The 23,350-nt window shown below is 38.3% G+C and overlaps 1 protein-coding gene across 4 annotated transcripts in view; it reads left to right on the top strand.

The window, feature by feature from the left end:
• Positions 1-23,350, top strand: part of UNC79 (unc-79 subunit of NALCN channel complex) — a 110,829-nt gene that overhangs the window by 4,522 nt on the left and 82,957 nt on the right. For 3 of the 4 annotated variants that reach the window (XM_086462331.1, XM_086462330.1, XM_086462329.1), the window contains exons 2-12: positions 1,037-1,157; positions 6,932-7,236; positions 10,639-10,809; positions 13,759-13,851; positions 15,117-15,172; positions 15,815-15,944; positions 17,441-17,505; positions 19,354-19,442; positions 20,581-20,621; positions 21,863-21,891; positions 22,944-23,173. In XM_086462331.1, the coding sequence (XP_086318457.1) occupies positions 1,037-1,157; positions 6,932-7,236; positions 10,639-10,809; positions 13,759-13,851; positions 15,117-15,172; positions 15,815-15,944; positions 17,441-17,505; positions 19,354-19,442; positions 20,581-20,621; positions 21,863-21,891; positions 22,944-23,173 (1,330 nt within the window). Of the gene's footprint in view, positions 1-1,036; positions 1,158-6,931; positions 7,237-10,638; positions 10,810-13,758; positions 13,852-15,116; positions 15,173-15,814; positions 15,945-17,440; positions 17,506-19,353; positions 19,443-20,580; positions 20,622-21,862; positions 21,892-22,943; positions 23,174-23,350 lie in introns of those variants that run through there. The other variant, XM_086462332.1, reaches the window with a different exon arrangement.

Raw genomic sequence — 23,350 nt, 5'->3', positions numbered from 1 at the left:
CTGTAGAGGAACAAGGTGTATCTTGGTGCGGTGAAAGACTGCCATAATCCATATGCTTGAGTGCTGAAGTCATTCAGAAGCATCTCCCCTTTTAACTGTCTGTTACGTGGTCTTGGTGCCCTTTTAACATAATTGAGAGTTCCCAGCCAGCTCTGCTTTCATGGGCGCTGTGTCTGCACAGAGTGATGCTACAAACAGCTGCTGAGCAGTCTAGCTAGCTGGAAGTGCAGCTGACCTGGTGCAGCCCTTTGCCACAGCAAATGCATTCTGTTTCTCAGCAGGGTTGCTTAGTCTGAGCAGAGCAAAAAAGAAATGAGTGTGCTTAGGTGTTGCTGCGTTGAGACTGTCTTCTGCCATATAGGCAGTGTAAGGCATTGCAGCTACGGTGGGTAATCACTGAACAGGGATCTCTATTAGAAAATAAACCCACTATTATTTCTAAAACACCCAAAAAATTGTTTCAGTAAATGTGTAGAGCTCCTGCTGCTCTTTGAAATCCCCTCACCTGCTTGATCAGAATTCCTAAGACACTTAAATAAACACAGATCTTTTCATATTTTTAGTTGATTGCATGAAGTAAATGTATGGCCTAAAGTAAATCACATAAATTCTCTCTGTCTTAGCTTATACCTGCCTTGGCTGTAGAAATTTTTATCCATCTCACATGAACCTCCTGTGATTCAATGACTCACTTGTTATAATCTTGAGATGCTTGGAAGAAGTGCAGGGTTTTATTTTTTGTTGTTGTTTTGCTGTTTTTTTGTTTTGTGGGTTTTTTTTTCTTTGCTAGCACTAAGTTGGTCTAATATAGTTGCAGGCATTCACTTCTATGCTTTCCCCTTGGCAATCTTGCACTGGAGTATTGAATTTATTCAGCCAAAATAGAAGGAATGGAGAGACTTTTCTGTTTTCTTACAGTTTAATTCTTAAATTAAAAAAAAGTCAGAAGTAGTTGGAACAGTCGTGATTCTGTCAAAGTCTGCAAAAAAACGAAATAAAAGTTTCTGTGTTTGTTTTTTTTTTGTCTTTTATGTAGTTGCTTCCAAAATCCGTTACCTTCAGGAATACCACAACCGGGTTCTCCACAACATTTACCCTGTGCCCTCTGGAACTGACATTGCAAATACTCTGAAATACTTTTCTCAGACATTATTAAGGTAAGTTTTAACTAATGCTCTTGAAGAAAAAAGAGCTAAAGAATTGTAGGGGATATTGATTGACTTTGAATTGGTTGCAAGATTTAATGGGTCAATGCTCAGCCAAAAAGAGTCAGAGCGTAATTTAAGAAAAGAATAGTATGAATTAATTTCTTCCATGGCTGTTGCCCAATTTGCCCAGTTGAGCTGCTTATTGAGTGGCTGATTCTAAAATAAACTTGGTTGTTTACACATTTGCTTGGCCCTCCTAAGACTTAGGTGAATTCACAAACATGCTGAACTTGTGAAGAAAGGAGTTTGTGACCTATAGAGTTCTAGATGTGTATACTCATGACCTCCGTGACAGTCCTGGTGCCTTAGGATCCTAGCACAATAAGCCAAATGAGCAGAACTAGGTTCTTACTGTGCCATAGTTCAGCTGGCAGTCAGGTTTGGGTTCTGGTTCAGTCCCTTATAACAATACAAGTAGACACAAAGTTTGTATCCAAATCTGGATTGTTTTGACCCAGGAGTGTGATTTAGTCCAGTATTCAGTAATAATATATAGTAGTAAATACCATTAAATGATTAGAGAATACATTTTGCATAGGAAATGCTACTTCTTGTCTTGATTAAAAGATGTGAAAAATTGTGGGACTTAATTAGGAATGTCATACGTTCCACGGTGCTACCTAGTGGAATATTTTCAAATTGTTTTTAAAATGGCTTTTGACAGTGAAGAGGTGATTTTTGTCTGCCCAGGTTTTGGCTGGCACTAGTTTTCACATCCAGAAAATGCAGTTAAAGCTGCATTTCTGTGCATAGCTTCCTGATTTATACCTGAAAAGGTTGTCCCTGCTCTTAGCGGCTGGTTTGAAAATACAGCTATTTGCCTTATTTGATGAGGGAGCATTAACTAAATACAGTTAACCCGTATATTTGAACACATACCCCTATGATGTATACCAGTTGAGAAGGAAGAATTTAAACTTGAAAGAATGACAGGAGTTCATTCTAACCTTCATTTAAAGTGCATGGGATGTATCAAAATTCTTGACCCTGTTTATAGAAGGAAAGATACATAGACAGAAATAATCATTATCAGTGGAACACTTGTTGCTGCAAACTTAAAAACCTCCTGTTTACCTTTGAAAATTTCAAAAATAGAATTGCTTAACCACTGTAGAATTTGTTTCCTTCTTCATTTAGAGTGTTGAAGAAACCAGTAGGGCTTTTTTTTAAGATTAATAAATTAAATTTTGTCTTATTATCTTGCAGCAGTGGGGGAAAAAATGTTCAGAGTCACTAAAGTGGCTTAAATTCACTAAAGATACTTCTGAAAAATGGCTCTGTTCCCACAACAGGCTGTTTTGATGGATTATTTGCACAACAGCCACACTTAAATCACATTTAAGTAAGGTTCTGTATGACAAACCAGCCTCTGCTTAAATGCTGTAGGCCTTTAAGCTGTTATGGCAAGAAAGTTGTATTTGATTCTGAACTTTTTCTCTCTTAGCTCTACCTACCAAGTGCTGTAATGAGATAAGTTTCTTTTTGGACAGAATTTTATTGGGACAGGATGGATTTGGAGTCTGCTGCTTAAAGAAAGTATCTTTATACCACTCTGTTGTCTTCATCTTTCTCAGTTTCTAAGCAGTACAGCTGACTTGTCCTGTGTGACAAATACTTCACACTCCACAAGTAGTAATATTTCTGGGCTTAATGAAAAAGCTTTATACTTAGCAACTATGAGAGCAGATCAGAAATCAGGGCAGCAATTGCACAACTGAGCAACTCCTTTTCTTCATCTCGTGTTCAGAATGGGACTGAACCAGAATCCTGTTGTTCATAATGCTGAACCTCTTAGGGCAGAAGTGATACCCCTATCTGGTATGCAGGTCTACACAAATGGCTTTGTCCTTCGTGGTCTGGGATCTCATCAGCCTCAGAGCTAAAAGGGCACCAGAAATTGAAGCCAGGACTTGAATCTGAATTTCAGTGGACTGAGTTCTGATACTCAGCAAGGTCAAATCCACGTTCTAAATCCCTGTAGCTGGGGAGTTTGAACTGTGCATCAAAGCCTGGGTGCTATGGTTGAACCAATATAAGTTTATACACTTGCTGATACTAAGAAGCTGGATGAAAAAGCAAAACAAAACACACCCTGTATTTAGTGTGGCAGATGGAAAGAAGGAAACTCCCACCCACTGTGTGCAGATCTCTGCAAGATTTACCCTAAAACTAAACAGACTGGTTAGGAACCTTTCTGAAGAGCGTGTTCAGAAATTTCTTTGAATAGTCTCCATGCTGAGTCTTCTTTCTGCCTCCTACACTGAGACTCCATTGTGCAAGGTTTAACATCAATGATAGAAGTACATGGTGGAGAATAATCTTTCTAGCTTGAGACAGAGCATATGCAGTGAATTTGGGCTGCTAAGAGAATACTGATCAAACAGTAGCAAAAATGCTCGTTGATTTCTGGAGATTTTGGATCTGGTCTTCAGAATAGGTTGCTTGTGATCTACTATTTTAAAATAACTTTAAAAAATATTTCCCAGTTTGACGTGTACTCTCCTTGCAGCTGAATTTTTTAGGACAAACATTTCTTGCTGGACATATATAGTCATAGGAATAACGGAGGAATAGTGATTAGTCAGAGAAATGCCGTATGATGGCTGGGTTTTACAGGTGTAGCTTTTACTGTTTGTTATACTTTTTACCTTTCCATGTTATGGACACGTTAACTGTGTTCTTTTCAGTGGGCTATGCCCACTGTTTTGGATCACATTCATATCTGGTGTCATCCTGCTACCTATAGTTGGATTGCACAAGGGATTAATTTGCTTCTTTGCTCTGTACATAGCCTCAATAAATCACAAGCTCAGTGGTGGGGGGAACAGGTGTGGAATGGCTGAAAAGATTAAATTCCTTATTTCTATGAACAAACATCACATAAAATCACCATGCACAATGCATAGCACATTGATTCATTTAGTTCTTCTTTAATTTTCTCTTTGGGCAAAAGCATTTCTTTACATTACAGCATGAATTTGTTTCGTGCCCTGCTCATTTTCAGTGTTTTCTCCCTCATTTGAGGAATGATCTAAGACTTAAGAAACATCTTGCAGAACAGCTCATTCTTTCACTTTTTCTTGGAGAAAATTCTCCATATGTATTTCTAAGTAAAATGTTTTACATAAGGAGTAGTTATACCCAGTGGCTAATTAGTGGTCAAGCTTGGTTTTGCTGCCTGTGAGAGAATTGCATCTCACCGAGACATTTTAGGAAACCTTTCCTGGGAGGCAGTAGTTTTGGGATAGATGTGCAGCAAAGATGTACAGTCTTGACGCAAGCCCTGGTAGCTTTGTCGCTTGTCACAGAGCAAGTTCAGTATGGAATATGGATTGGCAGACACTCCCAAGATCTCAGTACTTGGTTTGAACAGAAACAGGAGCAAACTGCAATCATTGTATCTTGATCTTAGGGGACTTCCTAGATTTTCAGTTTTGACTCTTCTCTTTATTGCTTTTAAAACATTTGGGTCAGGCAAAAGCCTGGGTCTGAAAGTTGGTTTTTTTTTGTTTGGTGTTTTTTTTTTTTTTTTTATATTTGGCATGGTTGCAGCTGGAATTTGGATATAGTCTCATTGCTGTTCCTGAAGTGAACAGAAGGATGCCCTGATCAAGACACAAGACGGTGTGCTTTGGCCTCTTATCCATAGATGGGCCATAGCTCGTGTTAAAAGGAAGGGAAGCCTATAGTGTAAGCTCTCCATCACTGCCTTACAGTTTCCAAAGCAAGGATTAAGTAATACACTAATGTCCTTTCTGGAAATAAGTGCACTTGAAGTGATGTGTTGGCAAGTAAAGGGATGGGTAATTGTTATGATCTGTTGTTAGGGAAGGAATATAATTTAGTACCTTCATATCTCTAAACATGAGCTGCGAAGTACAGCAAATGAACGTCAAGCAAATTAAAAGGAATCAGCACTCTGATCGTTTGTTTTCAAAGTCATACTAGTTCTTAGGTGATTTTCTGATATGATTTCATAAACACTGTCATGACAGTTGCCATGTTTCTTGTACTGGACATTGGGTAACAGAAACCAAAATAATCTGCCAAATATGTAAGGCATAATAAAAAAGGAAAAAAGTATGTAGTTTCTTAAAACAGACTATGTCTGTCATCTCTGACTGCAGGTGTGATGTGATAGTAGCCACTTGGCATAGAACTGTATTTGTAAAAGTGTTTTATATATATGGCAAATGAATGACACCTTTTATAAGCACATTAGCAAGAGTTTAGCTTACTTGTGTAAATTGTTGAATTGACTTGTGAGGTAAGATGTATCTTTTTTGAAGGTGATTTCTGTACTGTTAAAGAGGACGAAAGTTTCCAAAAGTGACCGCTATTGACATAACTCTGCTCTTCATTAGTCAGTGGAAATTTTAATGCCACTGTTGTCTTTTTTAAGTTTTAACACTGACTTCGGGAACAGAGTTAAACCAACAGCAACTGCTTTTGGAAACCCCAACCACTGAGAGGTGCAAAACGTGCTTTAAAATAAAAAAAGCATTGTGTATGGTTTAATATATTTAAAAGGTGTATTATATTTTATAGGCACATATGAAGATTATGAACTAACCCTATAATTGCCTGATAACTAAAATATAACACTGCTTAAGTGACAGTTTCTTTCTATTTAAATTAGTGGGTTTTTTCTTTTTAATAAATTGGATCAAAATGTTTACAACATTCTTAAAATGACGTAACAAGCTGGTTGACTTGTAGCCTCTATTTTGATTCCCACTAAATCCTTTTTATTTTTTGAAATTATCTCTCCTTTAGTTTATAGTGAGTTTTGTTGAATAATAACGTAAGTAACAGCAGGAATGTATGGTAACATACTGTCTGATCTGCAGTTACATAATTGATCTTGCTTGCTTAGCCCTTAGATTTTTGAAGGTAACTATTTACCCAAGGAGTGTTTGTATTCATAAAGTAAAATGTTTCCTCCCTAAACATGGGCAAAATTAAAAACACACATAAACAACCATTATCATTAGCTCACAAACATATGCTAAAGACCATCTACTATATATTATTTTATAACTTTTCCAAATGTAGTTTAGTTAACATTTTAGAAATATTATATTATTTCTAAATCCATGTGCCTGTTTAAACTTCATTATCTCAAATGATACTGAGTGAGTGGTCATGAAACAGTATCATAAAATACATACAGACATTATTTTAATGCAATAAACATGTGATTTTTAAGACTATCTTAACAAACGCACATGTTTATTCTTTGCTAAAACATGTTTCTGCAAGTGCCACACCTATATTTTGCATGTTTTCAGTCACTTGGTTCAAAAGATTGTTGGGGGTGGGGTGGGGGTGGGGAATAAACCTCTCAAAATCTTGGAGCAAAATACCAGCCTATTTTGACACAGCTATTTTTCCATAGCAAACGCTTTTAATTCTCAGAATTTTTCTTAACTGTGAAACATGGGTAGGGCACTGAAACATGCATTTTTATATTTTTGCTCCTTATGAACCAGATAACACATAAGATGCAATGAGATTTTCCTAGATGTCAATTTTTAATTCTCTTATCTTGAAGCATGAAAGCGAATGGTTGCTAGATTTGTAGACACACTGGTTTTGGTAGTGATTGCATCTCATGTGGGATGTATCTGGTCTTTTATTATTTGTTTTATAGTGTCATTTCAATGTAATGTGCTGTTCTTTGTGTCTTTGTTGTCTCTTTTTTTTCTTTGTCCCCCCAACAGCATTTTGTCCCGCACAGGGAAGAAGGAGAATCAAGATGCCTCCAATTTGACAGTGCCCATGACCATGTGTCTTTTTCCTGTGCCATTCCCACTCACCCCATCTCTAAGACCACAGGTCAGTTCCATCAACCCTACTGTTACTCGCTCCCTCCTTTACAGCGTCCTGCGAGATGCTCCATCTGAACGTGGCCAGCAAAGTCGTGATGCTCAGTTATCAGACTACCCATCTTTGGACTATCAAGGACTTTACGTGACACTGGTGACACTGCTGGATCTAGTTCCCTTGCTACAACATGGTCAACATGGTAAGCAGGCCCTTGAACCCTTCCAGTACGCTTAACTTCAGTGCTGTGAATCCATGAATGGTGCATAAATGCAGTAGAAGAGATGGGCCTAAACTGACCTGGATCTGGAATTCAGTTCTCCTGGGATGCGTTTATATCCAAGCGTTTGGTTTGACTTTCTTAAATAAAATATCTTTTTTTGCTAACTGTGGATTTGGGTTTGAATTCTGAGGTTGTCTGGTTTTTAGTGATATGCTGGTGGTATGCAACTAAAATACAATGGTATGTCTCAAAAATAATAGGGGTGGGTTGAAAAAAACCTTGGATTTTGAATTTGAATCTGCTGGGGTATCTTCTGACCTGTCTTTTTGGGGAGGTTCTCTTAAAAAGGCACGAATTGCTTGCAAATGTGTTTCTGGCCTGTAATGAATATGCAGATTGAGTGTTTTGGTGAAGGTCCATCTCTAAATAGAACGTAGTATACATTTGATTGAAGAAGACGCATGGTAGTGGTGATTCGAGATGGCTTTAAAATATTCCAGGGTAAAAAGATAGTAATATCTCTATCTGACTTACAGAAAAGCCGTATTTTGTAATATTTTGATTTGGTTCCTCACAAGATTTGTTTGTGATTGTGTTGTATTTATATTGTTTTCCCTCAACTTCTGCATATGTCTGTCTTGTTAGTCTATGGCTTTCCATACTGGGATTCAAGAGCCCAGTGTTCTCCCTACGTTACATAAGTCAAATACTAATTTTCACCATGGTATCAGGGTGTATTGTGTACATAGTTCAGTACAGGAAGATTGTTGTCAATCTGGTACACTGCTGAAATTCTTTAGGAGGAAAGTTTTTTTTCTGTTAAATGCTGAATTCCTTTTGAGTTGTCAGCAGTGTGTTTTGAATCAAAGACTACTGCACTAGGAAATGGTATGATCTTGCAAAAGGGGGGCTCCTAGCAAATTACAGGCTTATCAACGTGACTTTGATTTCTATAAATGGTGGAGTTAGTTGTCAAAACAATCTGTTTCTAAATAGGTAACATGGTGATAATTAGCAACCAAGGGAGACCTGTAAAGAACAAGTAACATTGAGCAAACATAATTTCTTTTTATGGCAGCACAATGGTTCTCATGACGGGGTTTTCCTGTCCTTAGTTGGGCTTTTGTTGCTGTGTCACTTGACATCCTAATATGTGGGACATACGGTCCCCACTTGAGGAAGGAAAACATTCCAGGAGTAATTACCAGTGGCTCTTGTCAGGTGGAAGGGTGTACCAAGTGGGAATCTTACAGGAGTTTGTGCTGGGTCTAGTCTTATTAAATATTTTATATTTTTTTTTATTTGGCTGATAGAAATGAGAGAGCACTTTGATTTGCAGGGGTTATCAAGATGGTGAATAGCATGTCCTTTGCATGAAAGAGATATGATTCAAAACAATCTTGGCAAATGACATTCTGTTTTGAAATATCTTCAAAGGAGGAATGTAAAATACTATGTTTAAGCAGGAGAAATCAAAGGCTAAAATGAAATGCGGAAAATACTAGCTTGAAAGCTGTACTGCAGAGAGATCTGGGTGTTACAGCAGATCAGAGGCAGAAAGTTAGTCACTAATATATTAATATTATTCTAGCAATCTGTAAACAATTGTTTTTTATGTAAGAAATACCCAAAGAATTTTGTTTATCATTCTGACAGCCCTACCAAGGTCACAGCTGGAGTAAAATTTTCAGATTTGTCCATCTGGCTTCAAGAAAGACATGGACCATTTAGGAGGAGTCCAGGAAAAAGAAACAAGAATGATTTGAGGTCTAGAAAATGTGAACAGTGAGGAAAAAATGGAAAGAACTTGGTTTGTGTAGCTTAGAGAAAAATGGCAGGAAGACATGATTATCATACAAATATGTAAAGGTTGCTGTGAGGAGAAATAAAATAAACCAAACTATTTGCAGTTACAGTTGATCAGGATAAGAAGTTATAGGCTTAACCTGCAGCAATGGAAATTAAAAAAAAAAAAGTCTTTTTATGATAAAGATGGTTAGGCACTAGGTTGAATTGCCAGGAGGAGGAGTGAACTATCTTGCAGATTTTTTAGAACAGTTTAGATAAGTATCTGCCGGGAGTAATGTGGTTGACTCATGCTTGGGGCAAGGGAAGGTCACTTGCTATTTTTTTATGGTTCTGTGTACGGATAATTAAATTTTGCAATACAACATGTTGCTTATTTCTCCCTCAGTTTAGCATTTGACTAAAAGAAATATATGTGTATTTTTAATCAGAACAATCAATGTTGTTTGGGTAAGTACAACTGGTGCACTAGCTTTGGTCCAATCAGATTGTACAAAACTCTCAATGCTTAGTTGGTAAATATGTATTGCAAGAGAGAAGCACTCTGGCATTAAGTGTCTGGTTAGACCCTTGCACGGAAGACTTGCCAGAACCACTGAAATGGAGTGCTAATTTTAATTCTTACTGTGACTTAGGATATTTACAGCTACAGACCTCTGAGCACTTTACAGAGACAGTTTAAAATCTTACTAGCTGTACAAATGAGACTGAAGGCCTGTGTAACATACTTAAGGTTACAGAGTGAGTAACAAAAGGAATCCCTTCCATGCAGGGGAAAGGCCTTCTGATGTATTGGGATCATCATACATGTTCAAACTTTGGGTTCGTTGAGTGCTGTAACCTTTTTTGGAGGCTTATTTGCCGCAGCTCAATTCCTCATTTGGAAGAGGGTATAAAGATCTCACAGTGCCCAGATACACAATAACCCGTCCCTTCCCTTTGGATCTTGAATTGTTGCACATTTCTGAAGCATCCCTTCCAAAGAGTTATATTATAATTAATAAGTATAAGAAATACTTGATAAATATTCCTTTCCTTTTAAGCCTTGGCCATTTTTGGCTTCAATGGCTTCCCAGGAAAACAAGAGTTTTAATCACATGTTGTCTGAAAAATACAGTGACACTTCCCGTAGTTGGGAACAGTGACACTTTCATAGGCAGGGCAGGGCATGTACTCTGCAGCTCTCTTGAGGGTAATTAAGATTAAAGCAGGCCTTTCAATACCAAAGTGCATCTCAAATTCTGATTCTAATAGCATCTCTGCTGAAATGCAGGCCATTGTATGTTAATCACTCTATGGTTAAAATCAACATTGATTTTAATAAATTATTTGACCAGCTGTAGGAGTCATATTACCTTCAAACTCTTTTGAGTACTGTTGAAGAGCTGTTTCCCTCTATTTTAGGAGGGGCTTAAAAATGGTGGGTAAAGTCGCTTGTCTGTAGTGATTATCTTCCCAAATTACTTGGAGGGGAAAACTTGAATTTAAAATTTAATAGTTTTGTAGACTAAAAAGTACAGTCATCATCATTTTTCCGTTGTAATGATTCTGTATTTATTTCATTTTATTCAACAGATCTTGGGCAATCAATTTTTTACACTACTACATGCTTACTTCCTTTTCTCAATGATGATATTTTGAGTACTTTACCCTATACAATGATTTCAACACTAGCTACCTTTCCTCCATTTCTGCACAAGGATATTATAGAGTATCTCAGCACATCTTTTCTGCCTATGGCTATATGTAAGTAGAACTTGCTCTAGTATTGTTATGTCTCAGAAAACACGGTGCAATGCTATAATAGTATCAGACTGTAGGAGTCAAAGTTTGATCTGTCATAGAATTGTAACGGCACATCAATCTACTGTGTATATATATGTAAAATAATTCCATGTGACTATTTTTCAAAGGGAAATAATTCTATAATTTTTATTTATTTATTATGCTGTGTTACTATGTGATTTCTTCCTTCATTTAAAGGGTGAAGTTTAGCTTATTTAAGAAATAGACTGTTTTCAGACTCATAGAACTTTCAGTGCCAGCAGTGGGAGTTTTAAATACAGAATCAATGGGCAAACTGCTCCTGAAACAATAGGTGCAATAGCAACATGCGTAACTTTTGCATCTGGACTATATCTGTATGTGCAAGAATGACTTCTCAATGTAACGATGTTGAGGTTTTTCTCCCTCTGTCTTTTCCTGGCATTTTGTTTTTAAGTTCTGTAATAAGTAGCTGTGCCTGTAATGTCTCCTAGCCATAAGTGTTACGACTGAATCTGACAGTGCCTGCCTTTTTTTTCGTCCTTTCTTTTTTTCTTCCCCTCCCCAAGGGTGTCACATGATTACATAGTTTCATAATCCCCGCATGATGTGAATCCTGAGGTGTTCTGAATGCCCATCTATGCACCTGATAAAAAGCTTGATGGGATTTCAGTAGTAGCGAGAAATTTAACCAAGTTCTGCAGATGGAAGCATTAGGATTAATATTAAAAGTCAGTTTAACCAACCCACCTGTGTGGGTGATCAAATGCTGGAACAGTTTGCCAGAGAAGCTGCAGATTCTCTGTCCTAGCAGATGCTCAAAACACAACTGGTCCTGAGTATCTGCTCTAGTTGACCTTTCTTTGAGCAGAGGGGTCAGGCAAGATGATCTCCAGAGGTCCCTTGTAACATCAACCATCCCATGATTCTTTGAGAGTGTCTTCTGCTTATCTGTATTCCAGACTTTTGTGGAAAAGCATGAACCACTTTTGTAGAGAGATCAACACTGGTCTCGTTTAAGTATGTAGAAGCTGCTGTTGGACCATGCTTCTTTCCGTGTTCTAGTGTTTTGAGATGAAGATTTTATGGACATTTACCACCTACATTTTCTGGCTCTACCAGTCAGTGATCTTGGAGAAATCCCTTAACTCTTCTGTACCTCAGTTTCCCCATGTAAAATAGTCCCTTGTAAGATACTGCAATGGCGTTTTCTCTGCTAGCTTTGACAGGTCTAATAACAGTATTCAAATAAAAATTACTAAGATATATTTCATACATATATGCAATAGATCCTCTTTGGCTTAAGAACAGAATCTTGCATTAAACTTCTTTTTTCTTCTACTACTATTACCTGTTAAAGAACAGCTGATGTAGGTGACTTATCCTGTCCTGTCTGCCTTCAGTTCTGTAAAACTATTCTCCAGAACAGCTGGTTGAGCCAAATCCTTGCATTACTTATATAGGTACTGTTCTCCAACTGCCCTTGGCAGAGATTGCATCCATGTAGAGCATGGGAGCAACCTTTGTCATGCTGCCTTTTTCCTCAGTTTTGGTTAGATCTCTGTATGAAACCAGGCTGCTACTTTTTACATTTGGCTTCTAGTACTGTGTTGTACTTTTCTGCTGATGGCCACGTACTAATTGCCAGCTTAGAGCTGCTGAATATTTTGAAATTTAGATCCATACAGATAAACCTTGCTGTAATAATTGGGGGACTCTTAGTTGCGTGGGTGAGACTCAAAAAAAAAAAAAAAGAAGCGCAACGAAGAAAGCCATAATAATGTTGGGTTATGTGGTGAAGTACCAGACAGAAGAGTGAAATTCTTCATTTTCCCTTTTCTTCTTTTCCAGTGGAGCATTCTTTTAATTAGTGTTGTAGTCTTTCCCTACCGGGAATGATATGCCCCTTTACAAGGCGAGTGCAGGACATTTCCTTCCCCTAGTGTTCAGCTCTAAATCAAACTGAAAGGAAGGGTGCAAGAGATTGTGTAAGCAGCTGGAGAGCTGAAAGCATCTCACTGAACTAGTAGCTACAGTTCTGTGCTTCTATCCCAAATGCTTGGTGTTTGGGTCCTGGCAGACAGGCTTGGGAAAGTGCTGTGAGTGAGGATGGGAAGATACATGCCACATCTCTGTGCAGGAGGTTGCCTTCAAAGCCGTATTGCCATGTTATAGTTCTGCAAATAAATACCTACACTCTGCAGGGTTTTTCCAAGTATACCATTTAATAGTAACTGCTTCATAGGAGACCAGGAGTCTAGCCACTTTATGTGTGAGGTCAAAGTTGCAACAGCTGAGCTACACTTCAGTGCTACTGTTTATCATTATCTTAGTACAGTTCACATAATAAGGGGAGTTAATTTTCTTTGGTATGTAGCTATAACTTGAACTCATACCGTGTGCTCCCTGAGAAGTAATCTGCGTCATACACCAAGAGCCAGCAGCTACCACCAGCCCCAACCCTTCATCAGTATACCTCGACAGCAGGCTTTCTTTTTTTTCTGTTTCTTTACCCTTCACTTCCTTCTTCCTTTCCCTTCCCTACACTCCAAGCCCTCAGTGCACTTGACTATGCAGGTGACATTATTTTGACCAGTCTGTGGGTTCTGAAGGAGAGTGCCTGACAAGATCCCTGTCTTTGGTTAATGCAGCTCTGAGAATGAAATCTTACTGATCTGGAAAACCAGGTGTGCGCTCTGTGAAGCAATACCATATTCTTAGTCTTTCTCTTCCGGCAGAAAAGGGGTTTCACCCCTTCCAATACAGAATATTTGTCTAGTTTTTTAGGTTTTTTTGGTTTGGTTTTCTTTTTTTAATGACATGGTACCTTAGGAATTTTATTTGCATCAGTTGGAATCACTTATATGCTATTCTTGTCTGATTTTCCTTGTTATACAATAGAATTTTTTTCCCCCCTCTCTTTCTTTTAAGTGGGATCCTCAAAAAGAGAAGGTGTTCCAGCACATGTCAATCTGTCTGCATCATCAATGCTAATGATTGCAATGCAGTACACATCAAACCCGGGTATGTGTAAACATGCAGCATGGTATCATTGTCTCTAAAACTGAGTCATGAAGTACTGTCCAACGCGATCAGAAAAATTCAGATTATGGGAAAAATCTGTTTCGCCTTCCAACACAGGATGAAATATAACTGATTTTAGTCAAAAATGGAATTTCTGAGAATCATGCTTGGAGTAATCATTATGTAGATAAGAGATCTCATTGTGATGAAGAAATAAGATTTGGCCCAGGATTGGAGACTGATCCACTCTTGTTGGACATCAGAAAATAGTGTTGATACATAACATCAGTGTTGGAGAGAAATCACCATTAACTTTGACCATAGAAATTCATACTAACAGTGTGTCTTATACTGTGATTCATATCCCACCAAGTTCACAACTGGTGCTATTTTTCAAAGAAGGCTGGTAATGCTGGCTGCAGGCTCAACAGTGAATTTAAATGTAAGTGCCTAAACACAAGGCCTTCCTCTCTCGCTCTGGTGCAGTCCCTGTTAAATCGGTGGGGTCACATAACCAAATTGAAACAAAATTTAACCTGCGGAGGAGGTTACATTGATGGGAGTCAACTATCTCCTGTTTTGGGTAGATGATGTATGTGGGGAGGCCCCCCACACTGCAGTATGCGCTTGAGAAGTGTCATCGCTGCGGTAAATAAAAGCAGCACACCATATTTAAAACCTACTTGCACAAGTTAATTTTCCTTAATGAAATGTTCTGGTTTTGTTTGTGAATTCTGTGTTCCAGCCATTGGAGGAAACTGTTGCCCTGAGGTTTTTGGGAAGTCAGATATGTAAAGTAGTTCATTTGGCTCTCATGTTTGATGCACAGTGGCTCCTATAGCCTTTGGTATACATGGGAATGAGGTATTGTGGTATGTGACTTCCATTACTGCCTCGAGATGAGCAAGATACCCATTTACAGCTTTTCATTGTGCCAGAGGAACAAAGTTTGAGTGAATTGGAAAGTATTCTTAAACTAGATGTGTTTGAAAAAGATCTCGATTGCTGTGCAAAAAGCTGTGCACTCATAATGCTCATTTTCTTACTGCATTCCATGACAAAAACAAGTTACTAATATTTAATTTCTTAACTTTTGTGATGATTCTCGGGGCAGTAATTCTTCAGCAAACCCTTTGAAATAGAAAGTGATGAAATGAGGTATAGAATTTTGGATGAACAAAGCAAGGCCAATCAGCTAATTACGTCACCTCTGTAACTTGAGTTTCCATTTCAGTATTATGTCTATACTGTCTTTTCTCTCTCAGTGTATCACTGCCAATTATTGGAATGCCTCATGAAATATAAGCAAGAAGTATGGAAAGTAAGTTTATAACCATATATACTTTGTAGAAATGACTGTATTTGGATAGTAATGAAAACCAGATGGCTTGAAAATGGAACTAACTGTGTGCCAAGAAGTTATAAATGATCTTTATATCCTATCCTCCTCCTGGATTATGGAGAGGAAGGTCCCTCTGATTTTTAGTTTACAGAAGCAGCTCGATGTATCGTAGAAAAGAGCTCTGTTTCCTAAATACTATGTGGTTGTGGTTCCAATTAGCAGAAATTTTGATAACGACCAATATTCTTAGTTCATGTGGTACTGAACTTTTACGAGGACTATTTGTGAGAGTTGTATTAGCCTGAATCTGATTTGAATCCAGTTATTTATCTATATCACACCTCTTTGCTCCATGGCTAGAGAGAGGCTTCGTTTGCTCTATGTTAGTACACTGCTCAGGGTGGGTGGTAGCCGTTGGACGCTCTGATCAAACTCAGAAGCTAATTGTGAACATGTTGGCATTAGTCATCTAATCTACTTGTAAGAGCGTACAAAGGATGTTTTGTAGGGCATGAAAAGTATATATTCTGTATATTCAGGTATCTTTGAACACAAGTAATATGTATTGAATTGTGTTTTGTTACCTTGCAAAATAAACATTTTGTATGTGTCTTTCCTTAGGATTTGCTATATGTGATAGCCTATGGACCATCCCAAGTTAAACCTCCAGCGGTACAAATGTTATTTCACTATTGGCCCAATTTAAAACCTCCTGGGGCAATCAGTGAGTACAGAGGACTGCAGTACACAGGTCAGTGCAGCTGTTTTTGTATAGGCCAAAATAAATATAAAGAAAATGATCAGAAGTGTGTTAATGTCCGTATTTACAGTTCTATGATTTATTTTGAAATCATTTGTTCGATAAGTTGGTACCTTCATAAGTATGTACGATATCCATTTCTCTGTATTGTCAAAAGTTGTTATGAAAAATAAAACCTGCGATTTTGGCTATTAAATAATTGTGTTAACTCCTGATATGAACCAAACCAGAACAGGAGAAGAAATAAATAAAGTATTCCAAATGGTCTGTGAAAACTGCCTTCTTGGCCTCACAAGGGTTCTGGCTTATGTTCCTTTCGATTATTGCTTTGGTTGCTTTTGTTGTGCCAGCTGCTGTCACTGCTGCTGTTGCTAAGAGTCCTTATCTGACTGTTATTGCCAAAAAAATTCCGGTGATGTCATGTGCACTCACTATAATGGATAAGTTCTCGAGGTCAGCAGTGCAGCTGGAGCAGAGTAGGTGGATGGTACAAAGTCCTCTGCCCGACAGAGTCCCCAATGATACCGATGGGATTGTGCTTCTGCAATGGGGAGTGTCCAGAGCAACTCATGACTTGCTTTTCCTTCTTGCCTGTCTCAACCTGTTTCAAATAATCGCTGTCATATAGGATATGTTTTGTTCAGTTTTAAAATTTCTGGACCAGAGCGCAATATTTTAGATAATAAAAATGAAGGATTGGTAGAGACCTTAGAAGACTCCCTAGACCAACTCAAGTACATCCTGAATGTTCGTTATACATGTTTGTCTGATCTGTTCTAAAGCCTTCTTTTGAAGGGTTGATAGGTTTTCCTGACTTTTTAAAAAAACTCAGTCTTGTACTGTTCTGCATCACTTCTTTCATGCAAGCCGGTCTGTAAACTAAGCATGGTGTTCCATCTGAACCTTTACTAGCACTGGGTAGACTGGAATAATTTTCCTATATATAAATTTTCTGTTAATGTATCCCAGAATGGGATGAGTATTATCTGCAGTTGAATGGGGTTTTGACCTGGGGGTGTCTTGTATAGCATCCAAGTGATGCCATTTGAACGTAACCTTAGTTGTTTACTTCTTGTCATTACAAAGCTAAGGCTCCTTCTGTGACTGGAGTAGTTTTCCTCTATCATAGCTGTGTTCTAATTTTGCCTGGGAATGTTACTGAATATACTCAGCTACTCCTACCATCCTGCTTCTGGATTGGAAGGATAATTAATTAATTCAAGGTGTTGGTGAGATCAGGAAGGGTCTACAATGGGGATGTTTGACCATTTCTTTGCTGAGTTCATGGTTCATTTCCTAAGTATATGATAAACAAGTCAGTAGGCATGTGTATTCTAGGTTGTTTATTGTAATTATTAGGCTTCCTGAGGAATGGCCAGGTCTTCTGTCATATTTGTGTAGTACTTAGTTGATAGGACTAGAAGGAATATACACAAGGAATATAAATGTATTTTCTCTTATTAATCAGCTGTGGTTTGGTTTTGCAGCTTGGAATCCTATTCATTGCCAGCACATCGAATGCCATAATGCTATTAACAAACCAGCTGTGAAGGTACTGCTATTTCTTCAGGGGTCAAACCCAACCATCTGGGGGATGGGAGGTTGCACTTGGACTGCAGCCGTATGCTCTGGTTGCGTGCAGGTGACCAAGAGCAGGAGCTAAGGGAACAATAAAGCCTGTCAAGACCAAGGGGGCCAGAACTTTGCGAATATGTTCTTTGGCTGCCAAGAGCAAGATGGGATATTTTCTCCAACTGCTGTGGGCCAAGTCTTGATATTAAACATGAGGATAGTTGCAGAGCCCTTTATAAATTCTAAACTGGCTCTGGGCTAATCCACGTAAATATTTTCCTGAACACACATATGTGTGTAAATATGTGCACAAATATTACTGTATACAAGATACATTATGTCAATTACATAGGTTCATGTTCACCTTGGTATCTTGATTGAGGCCATGCAATGCACCTACCCTGTTTGTCATCTTTTGCTTGGAATGTGTCCTAAAGCAAATAGCAGCAAAGCTTTACTTGCCTCTTGTACAGCCCATTTCCACAGAGGTAAATGGTATCTTTCCTGTTTACGTGCAGGGTAACAAAGTAAAACAGCTTGACTAGGATCGTAGCGCAATTTGATGGCAGAGGCAAGAACAACATCCAAGTCCAGAGCATACTACAGTTAGGTGTACTAATTAATTAGATTTGTATCCACTTAAATATGTAGATACAACCAATTTGCCTGGCATCAGTTCATATACTGGCATAATTACATTAGTCAAAAAATTCCTCAGTGAGCCTTTTCCACAGGCTGTGATACTGATAGGGCTTAATGGTGACACCTGTCTCACAAGTCCTGCAAGGGGCCACTTTCCTGTCCACTCCAGTCATTCTCAATGATCCCTTTTCATAGGAAAAAAAGATGGAAGGTGTTGCTTCATGTTGTGGTGATGGCTAGATTGACTAGTCACTGGGTAGAGCGAAATATCAATGAAATGTGTAGTTGCGAGCTTTGCAGATGAAATAGCTGAATATCTATGAATGATCTCATAGCTTAACTTGGGCAGAAGCAGTCTTCATCAGTCATCACTCAGAAAAATGCAGCATTTTGTCTCTTGGGCAGATGAGTGTAAACTTGGTGATCAAAGATAAACATTCCAAGAGGCATTTGTCTTTATAAATAAGATCTTGCACATGAATGGAGTAAGAAACATCTTGATTTAAGTGGTTAAGATGTTGTGTATGCATACTACTGTTCAGCTTTTCTTTAAATGGTGCAAAACGCTTAAACAAACGTGTATGTAACTGGCTGTTAACTGTAAATGTTTTCTGTATCTGGCTAATCTGGAAGGATAAAAGTTTATGCAAGAAGACAAAGTTTGGACCTCTGCTGCCAAGGGAACTATGGGTCCATAGTCTTGGTTCTGTCCCTGGAATTGTGCTGTATAATTAACACCTATGATGAATGAAAATTAGATTTTGCTAGAAGAGGCGTTACTGCGAGAGAAAAATCTAGACTTATCTAGACTTTTACATTACCTTTTCTAAGAAATGGATCCTCTAAGTGACTATCTCTTTGGAAAAAAAAAAGTAAGTCTTTAATGACTGTGCAATGTAAATGTGTAACACAGAATAAACTTTTCTTTCAGAGAGTGATAATACTGATATTAAAATATGTCTTGTTCCCTTCCCATAGGCTCTCATTTTCAGTTACATCCCTCTCTGTTAGACATAATTTGAGATCCTGTACTGCCAGATGCCAAGTAGCATCTTTCAGAATGCTAAATGCTCTCAACACATATCAAAGCTGTGTTACATTGTCTGTGCTAGCATTAATGTGTTGAACATTTTCAGTGGGCTTCAGAGAACAGACATGTTAATTCTTTTCCTTCTCTGTGTTTCAGATGTGCATTGACCCATCCTTGTCTGTGGCTTTGGGTGATAAGCCACCTCCCTTATATCTTTGTGAAGAATGTAGCCAGAGAATTGCAGGGTAGGTAAACTAAAAGCTGGAAAATTAGCAGGTATAGTTGGACTCCAGAGTTCAGAACTCTGGAGTTATGCTCTATTTCAGTATGATTAGCATATAATTTATACAGATAACCCTGTTGAAATATATTTACCCCACATGATCAGCATTTGCATCTAGCTTGAACAGTAGTGAGTTTTAAAGTTAAGATCTCGTGAGTGAATAGATACTGTGGGATGCATTGACTATGATAGGGGAACCTTATTAATGTGCAAGCTCTTGCTTATGAAACAATTTTTCTCTTCATCCTTTAGTTGTCGTTAATGCAGGACATTACAATGAAAGCTCTTTCACAGAGACTTCGTTACTTCTCTGTAACGTATATTTCAGATTATTCTCTAGGGTATACTGTGAAGCAGCAGGGTAAAGAATTGAAATTGCTTCAGGCTTGTCCAGTACCTGGAAGGACTATAGCCTGAGAGGAATTAACCTCACTTACTTTTTTTTTTTTTTTAAAAAATATTTTGCTTTTATTTTTTGAAATTGCTAATTTGGTTTGCATTATTTTACAAGATCTGCTAATACTTATGGGGAGTTCCAATCATTAGTTCAAATGGACAAGGTTATAGGTAGTTCAGAAGCTACATGTGGTTTTTTGTTCTCAGTTTAAGACACCTTTATATCACACCAGCTGTAGGAAAAGCAATTACATCTCACCTTAGATTTTTAAGTCGTCATTGATTTAAAGCTGAAGGAAAAAGTAATTGAATTTGGTAGAAGCGTAGCTTCTAAGGAGACTCACAGAAGACAGTACTGGTACGTTTTTTTTATGTTGATATGTTATTCTTCACTATCATTTTTTAGCCATCAGACTTTCAGAGCACACGCTATTTTAATTTGATAAATTTATGCCTTAAAAGTAATTTTTTGAAAGCCTTGAACATGGTGGACCAACATCAGCTAAGTGGTAATTTGCAATAAGACAGGCACAACAGAGAGGTAATATAAAGCAACCTGCAATTTATAAAACTACATTTGTAAAAAAGCAGCTTCAGAATAATGTCAGTCCTGCCACATTAATTTAGATAAATTTCCTCTGTGCAAAATTAAATGCATATATAAATGAAAAATGGAAAGCTAATTAGATATACAATTTTTATAGGGAACACAGTGAATGGTTGATTGATGTTCTTCTACCACAAGGTAAGAGGTATTTTAAGGGTAGGTACAAACTAATCATAATTGTACAACCCTATGCTTACTGATATTTCTGCATACAGTTTTACTTGAAATGCTGCATTCTATTCTAAAGCAATTTTTTAGAATTTTAAAGTAGCTTGTATTTAATACTGCTTATAACGTCCTTAAAGTACTATGCAAAGTTGACAAATCTTCTGTCAGAAATAGTATGCAACTCTTCGTGTGTGAGGAAGCAGAGACAGTTGAACAGATTTCAGATACTGAAGCATCCACAGTTGGGGCCAAGTTTTTTGAAAGTATTCGTGTCCCACACCGGTATCCGAAAAAACGGGCTAGTTCTTCTGGTAACCTGGGTCTGACTTGAAAGCTCTTAAACCTTCTGAAAATCTATTCTCTGAACAGAAGTCTGTAAAGGATATCAGAAGAGGACATAAAATGTTTTTCAATGATCCAGTGATTGATCCAGTCGCTGTCCTTTGGCCAGTGACAGAGACTGATATTGTATTATCTACCAGAATGCAAGCAAAGCTTGTTGACAGACTAATCAGAATTTCCTGTGTTTACAAGGACAGCCACACATTCTCTGAAATAACACTTTCAAGGATAGAACAAAGACAATGCTTCTGTCCTTGTTCTGTAAACTGAAAGTTCTTAGGCAGTGGAGATTTTTTTGCTGTCTCCTTTTAGTTGAAATCTAATCCAGATTAAGAATTTTTTATTTGCTTAAGAGAAGTACTTTTTACTCAACCATCTGTATTTACTGAATCAGCTGTTGCCAGGGCAACACGTTGAATCTGGAAACATTTCCTATGAGTTATAGGCCACAGACATAGTGTCTGCTTCTACATTGTTCACTAATCTTTCATCCTGCAAGCTTTCACAGGCAGTGTAGGCACATCTGAGCCATGTCTCCTACAGCACGCCACAGCAGTGTGCCTACAGGTGTACTTTTACCAGTCTGTCCGTGAGATGGAAGCATAGGCAGAGGGTGGATGGGATGCAGAGCGCGCCATGCTTAATGCGCCAAGGCTGCTCTTTCATTTCAGCGTAGAAATAGCCAGGAGGCCTAAGTATACAGTGTCCTACCTCATGCAGTCTGACAGGCTTAGAGGTTTCAATAATGTCTGGAAACACAAGTTTCGCCTCAGAGACTTCCTGCAGCAAGTCCGTTTTCCCATGGCTGCCGTAGTGAAACAGAAGGATCATCGTTCTGTGTTGATGTTTTGTATGCCTTCCCCTTACAGCTGAAATTTCTGCTATATGTCAGAAGAAGGTAAGATTCAGTCATTTGTGTGATGGAGCATGATTTGATGTTGTGTGTAGCGTCATTCCATTACTATGTGGTGCGCTCTTTTTTGTACCATTCCAAATTTTCACAATTTATCCATGAATGCATTTGTTGGTGGATGGGAATGATTCACCAGCAAGGTTTCTTTTTGTTAAAACTGTTGATGTTTGATTTAAGTTGTAGGTTTTTATTGAAGTGGCAATTAGTAAAGCAGTTCAATTACGCAGTTGAGCTCAGTTTTTATTCTCTGCTTATGAAGAGGATAGAGCAAGAGATTAATTTTAAATCTAAGTGTTTTTATCTTCTCATCTCTTTGAAGTCTTGGATTAATCCTAAATTGGACAAAAATCCTACTGTAAACTGCGAATTTCTAAAAATATATGGACTGAAAGTCTTCAGTACTTGGCTCTAAAAAGATTGCTGACAAAAAGAATCTGCTTGCAATACATACCAGCTAGTGTGTTTTAACAGCCTCTTAATAATGAAGAATACAGTGGGTAACATACTCTAGATTTTATGTGGTAAAGAAAGCTTTTATTTTGGGATGGATTACTAGGTGGCAGAAATAAAGGTAGTGCATATTTCTGAGGCTTGGATGGTTACCTATGGTAAGGCAGATCCTTACATGGCATAAGCTGATGTGGCTCTATTGATTACGCTCCTAAGGATCTGCCTGTGGCTACACATAACTTAAAAGACATTCTGAAGTATAAGCAGGGGTTAAGAGAACTACTGTAGATTTTAGACATTGCTCCAAGCCAGAAAGTTGAGGTTGATGACTTAAATGTTGGTTTGATCTGCTCCAAAAGAAGAGCAACTGTGACATTTAAGTCCAGGCCCAGCATTTAGGCCTGGGCTTGTCTTTCTGCAAGTTCAGTGACACCTGGCATCAGGAGTTTGCACACTGTTGTGCTTCTATGTAGTGATTTTGGAAATGGTCAACACTTGAGCCAGTTTCCCAGTGCTGACTCTCATCCCTGTCATTCAGTTCCACTCCTTGATACTTGTGGCCTGATAAAATCTTTTTTATTTTCCAGAACTGTAGCTCACATGTCAGAAGAGCTGTTGTCACATGCTTCTCTGCGGGCTGCTGTGGCCGCCATGGCAACAGGCCAGTGCGCTATTGCAAAAGATGCCATTCGAATCATCACAGCAGTGAAGTTGGGGCAGCCGCAGAAACCCATCTTTATCAGACCTCGCCACCCCCTATCAATACCCGGGAGTGTGGGGCAGAGGAACTTGTGTGTACCGTGGAAGCTGTGATCAGGTAATATGGCAGATTATGAGGCATCAGTACGTAAGGAAGGATCAGGGTTTCATGCAAATATTGCCTGCACGTCTTATGCAAGTTGATTTTGGTTTCAACAGGGTAAGTTCAGAGCAAGACTGCTTTAGCAGAGTACTGGTCAGCTGTGAGTGTTGTCCTCATGGAAGAAGTCAGCCT

The sequence above is a fragment of the Leptosomus discolor genome, chromosome 3 (assembly GCF_034619465.1).
Source record: "Leptosomus discolor isolate bLepDis1 chromosome 3, bLepDis1.hap2, whole genome shotgun sequence".
NCBI lineage: Eukaryota > Metazoa > Chordata > Aves > Leptosomiformes > Leptosomidae > Leptosomus > Leptosomus discolor.
Note: the sequence above shows the minus strand (reverse complement) of the source record. Positions and strands in the feature narration are given on the sequence as shown.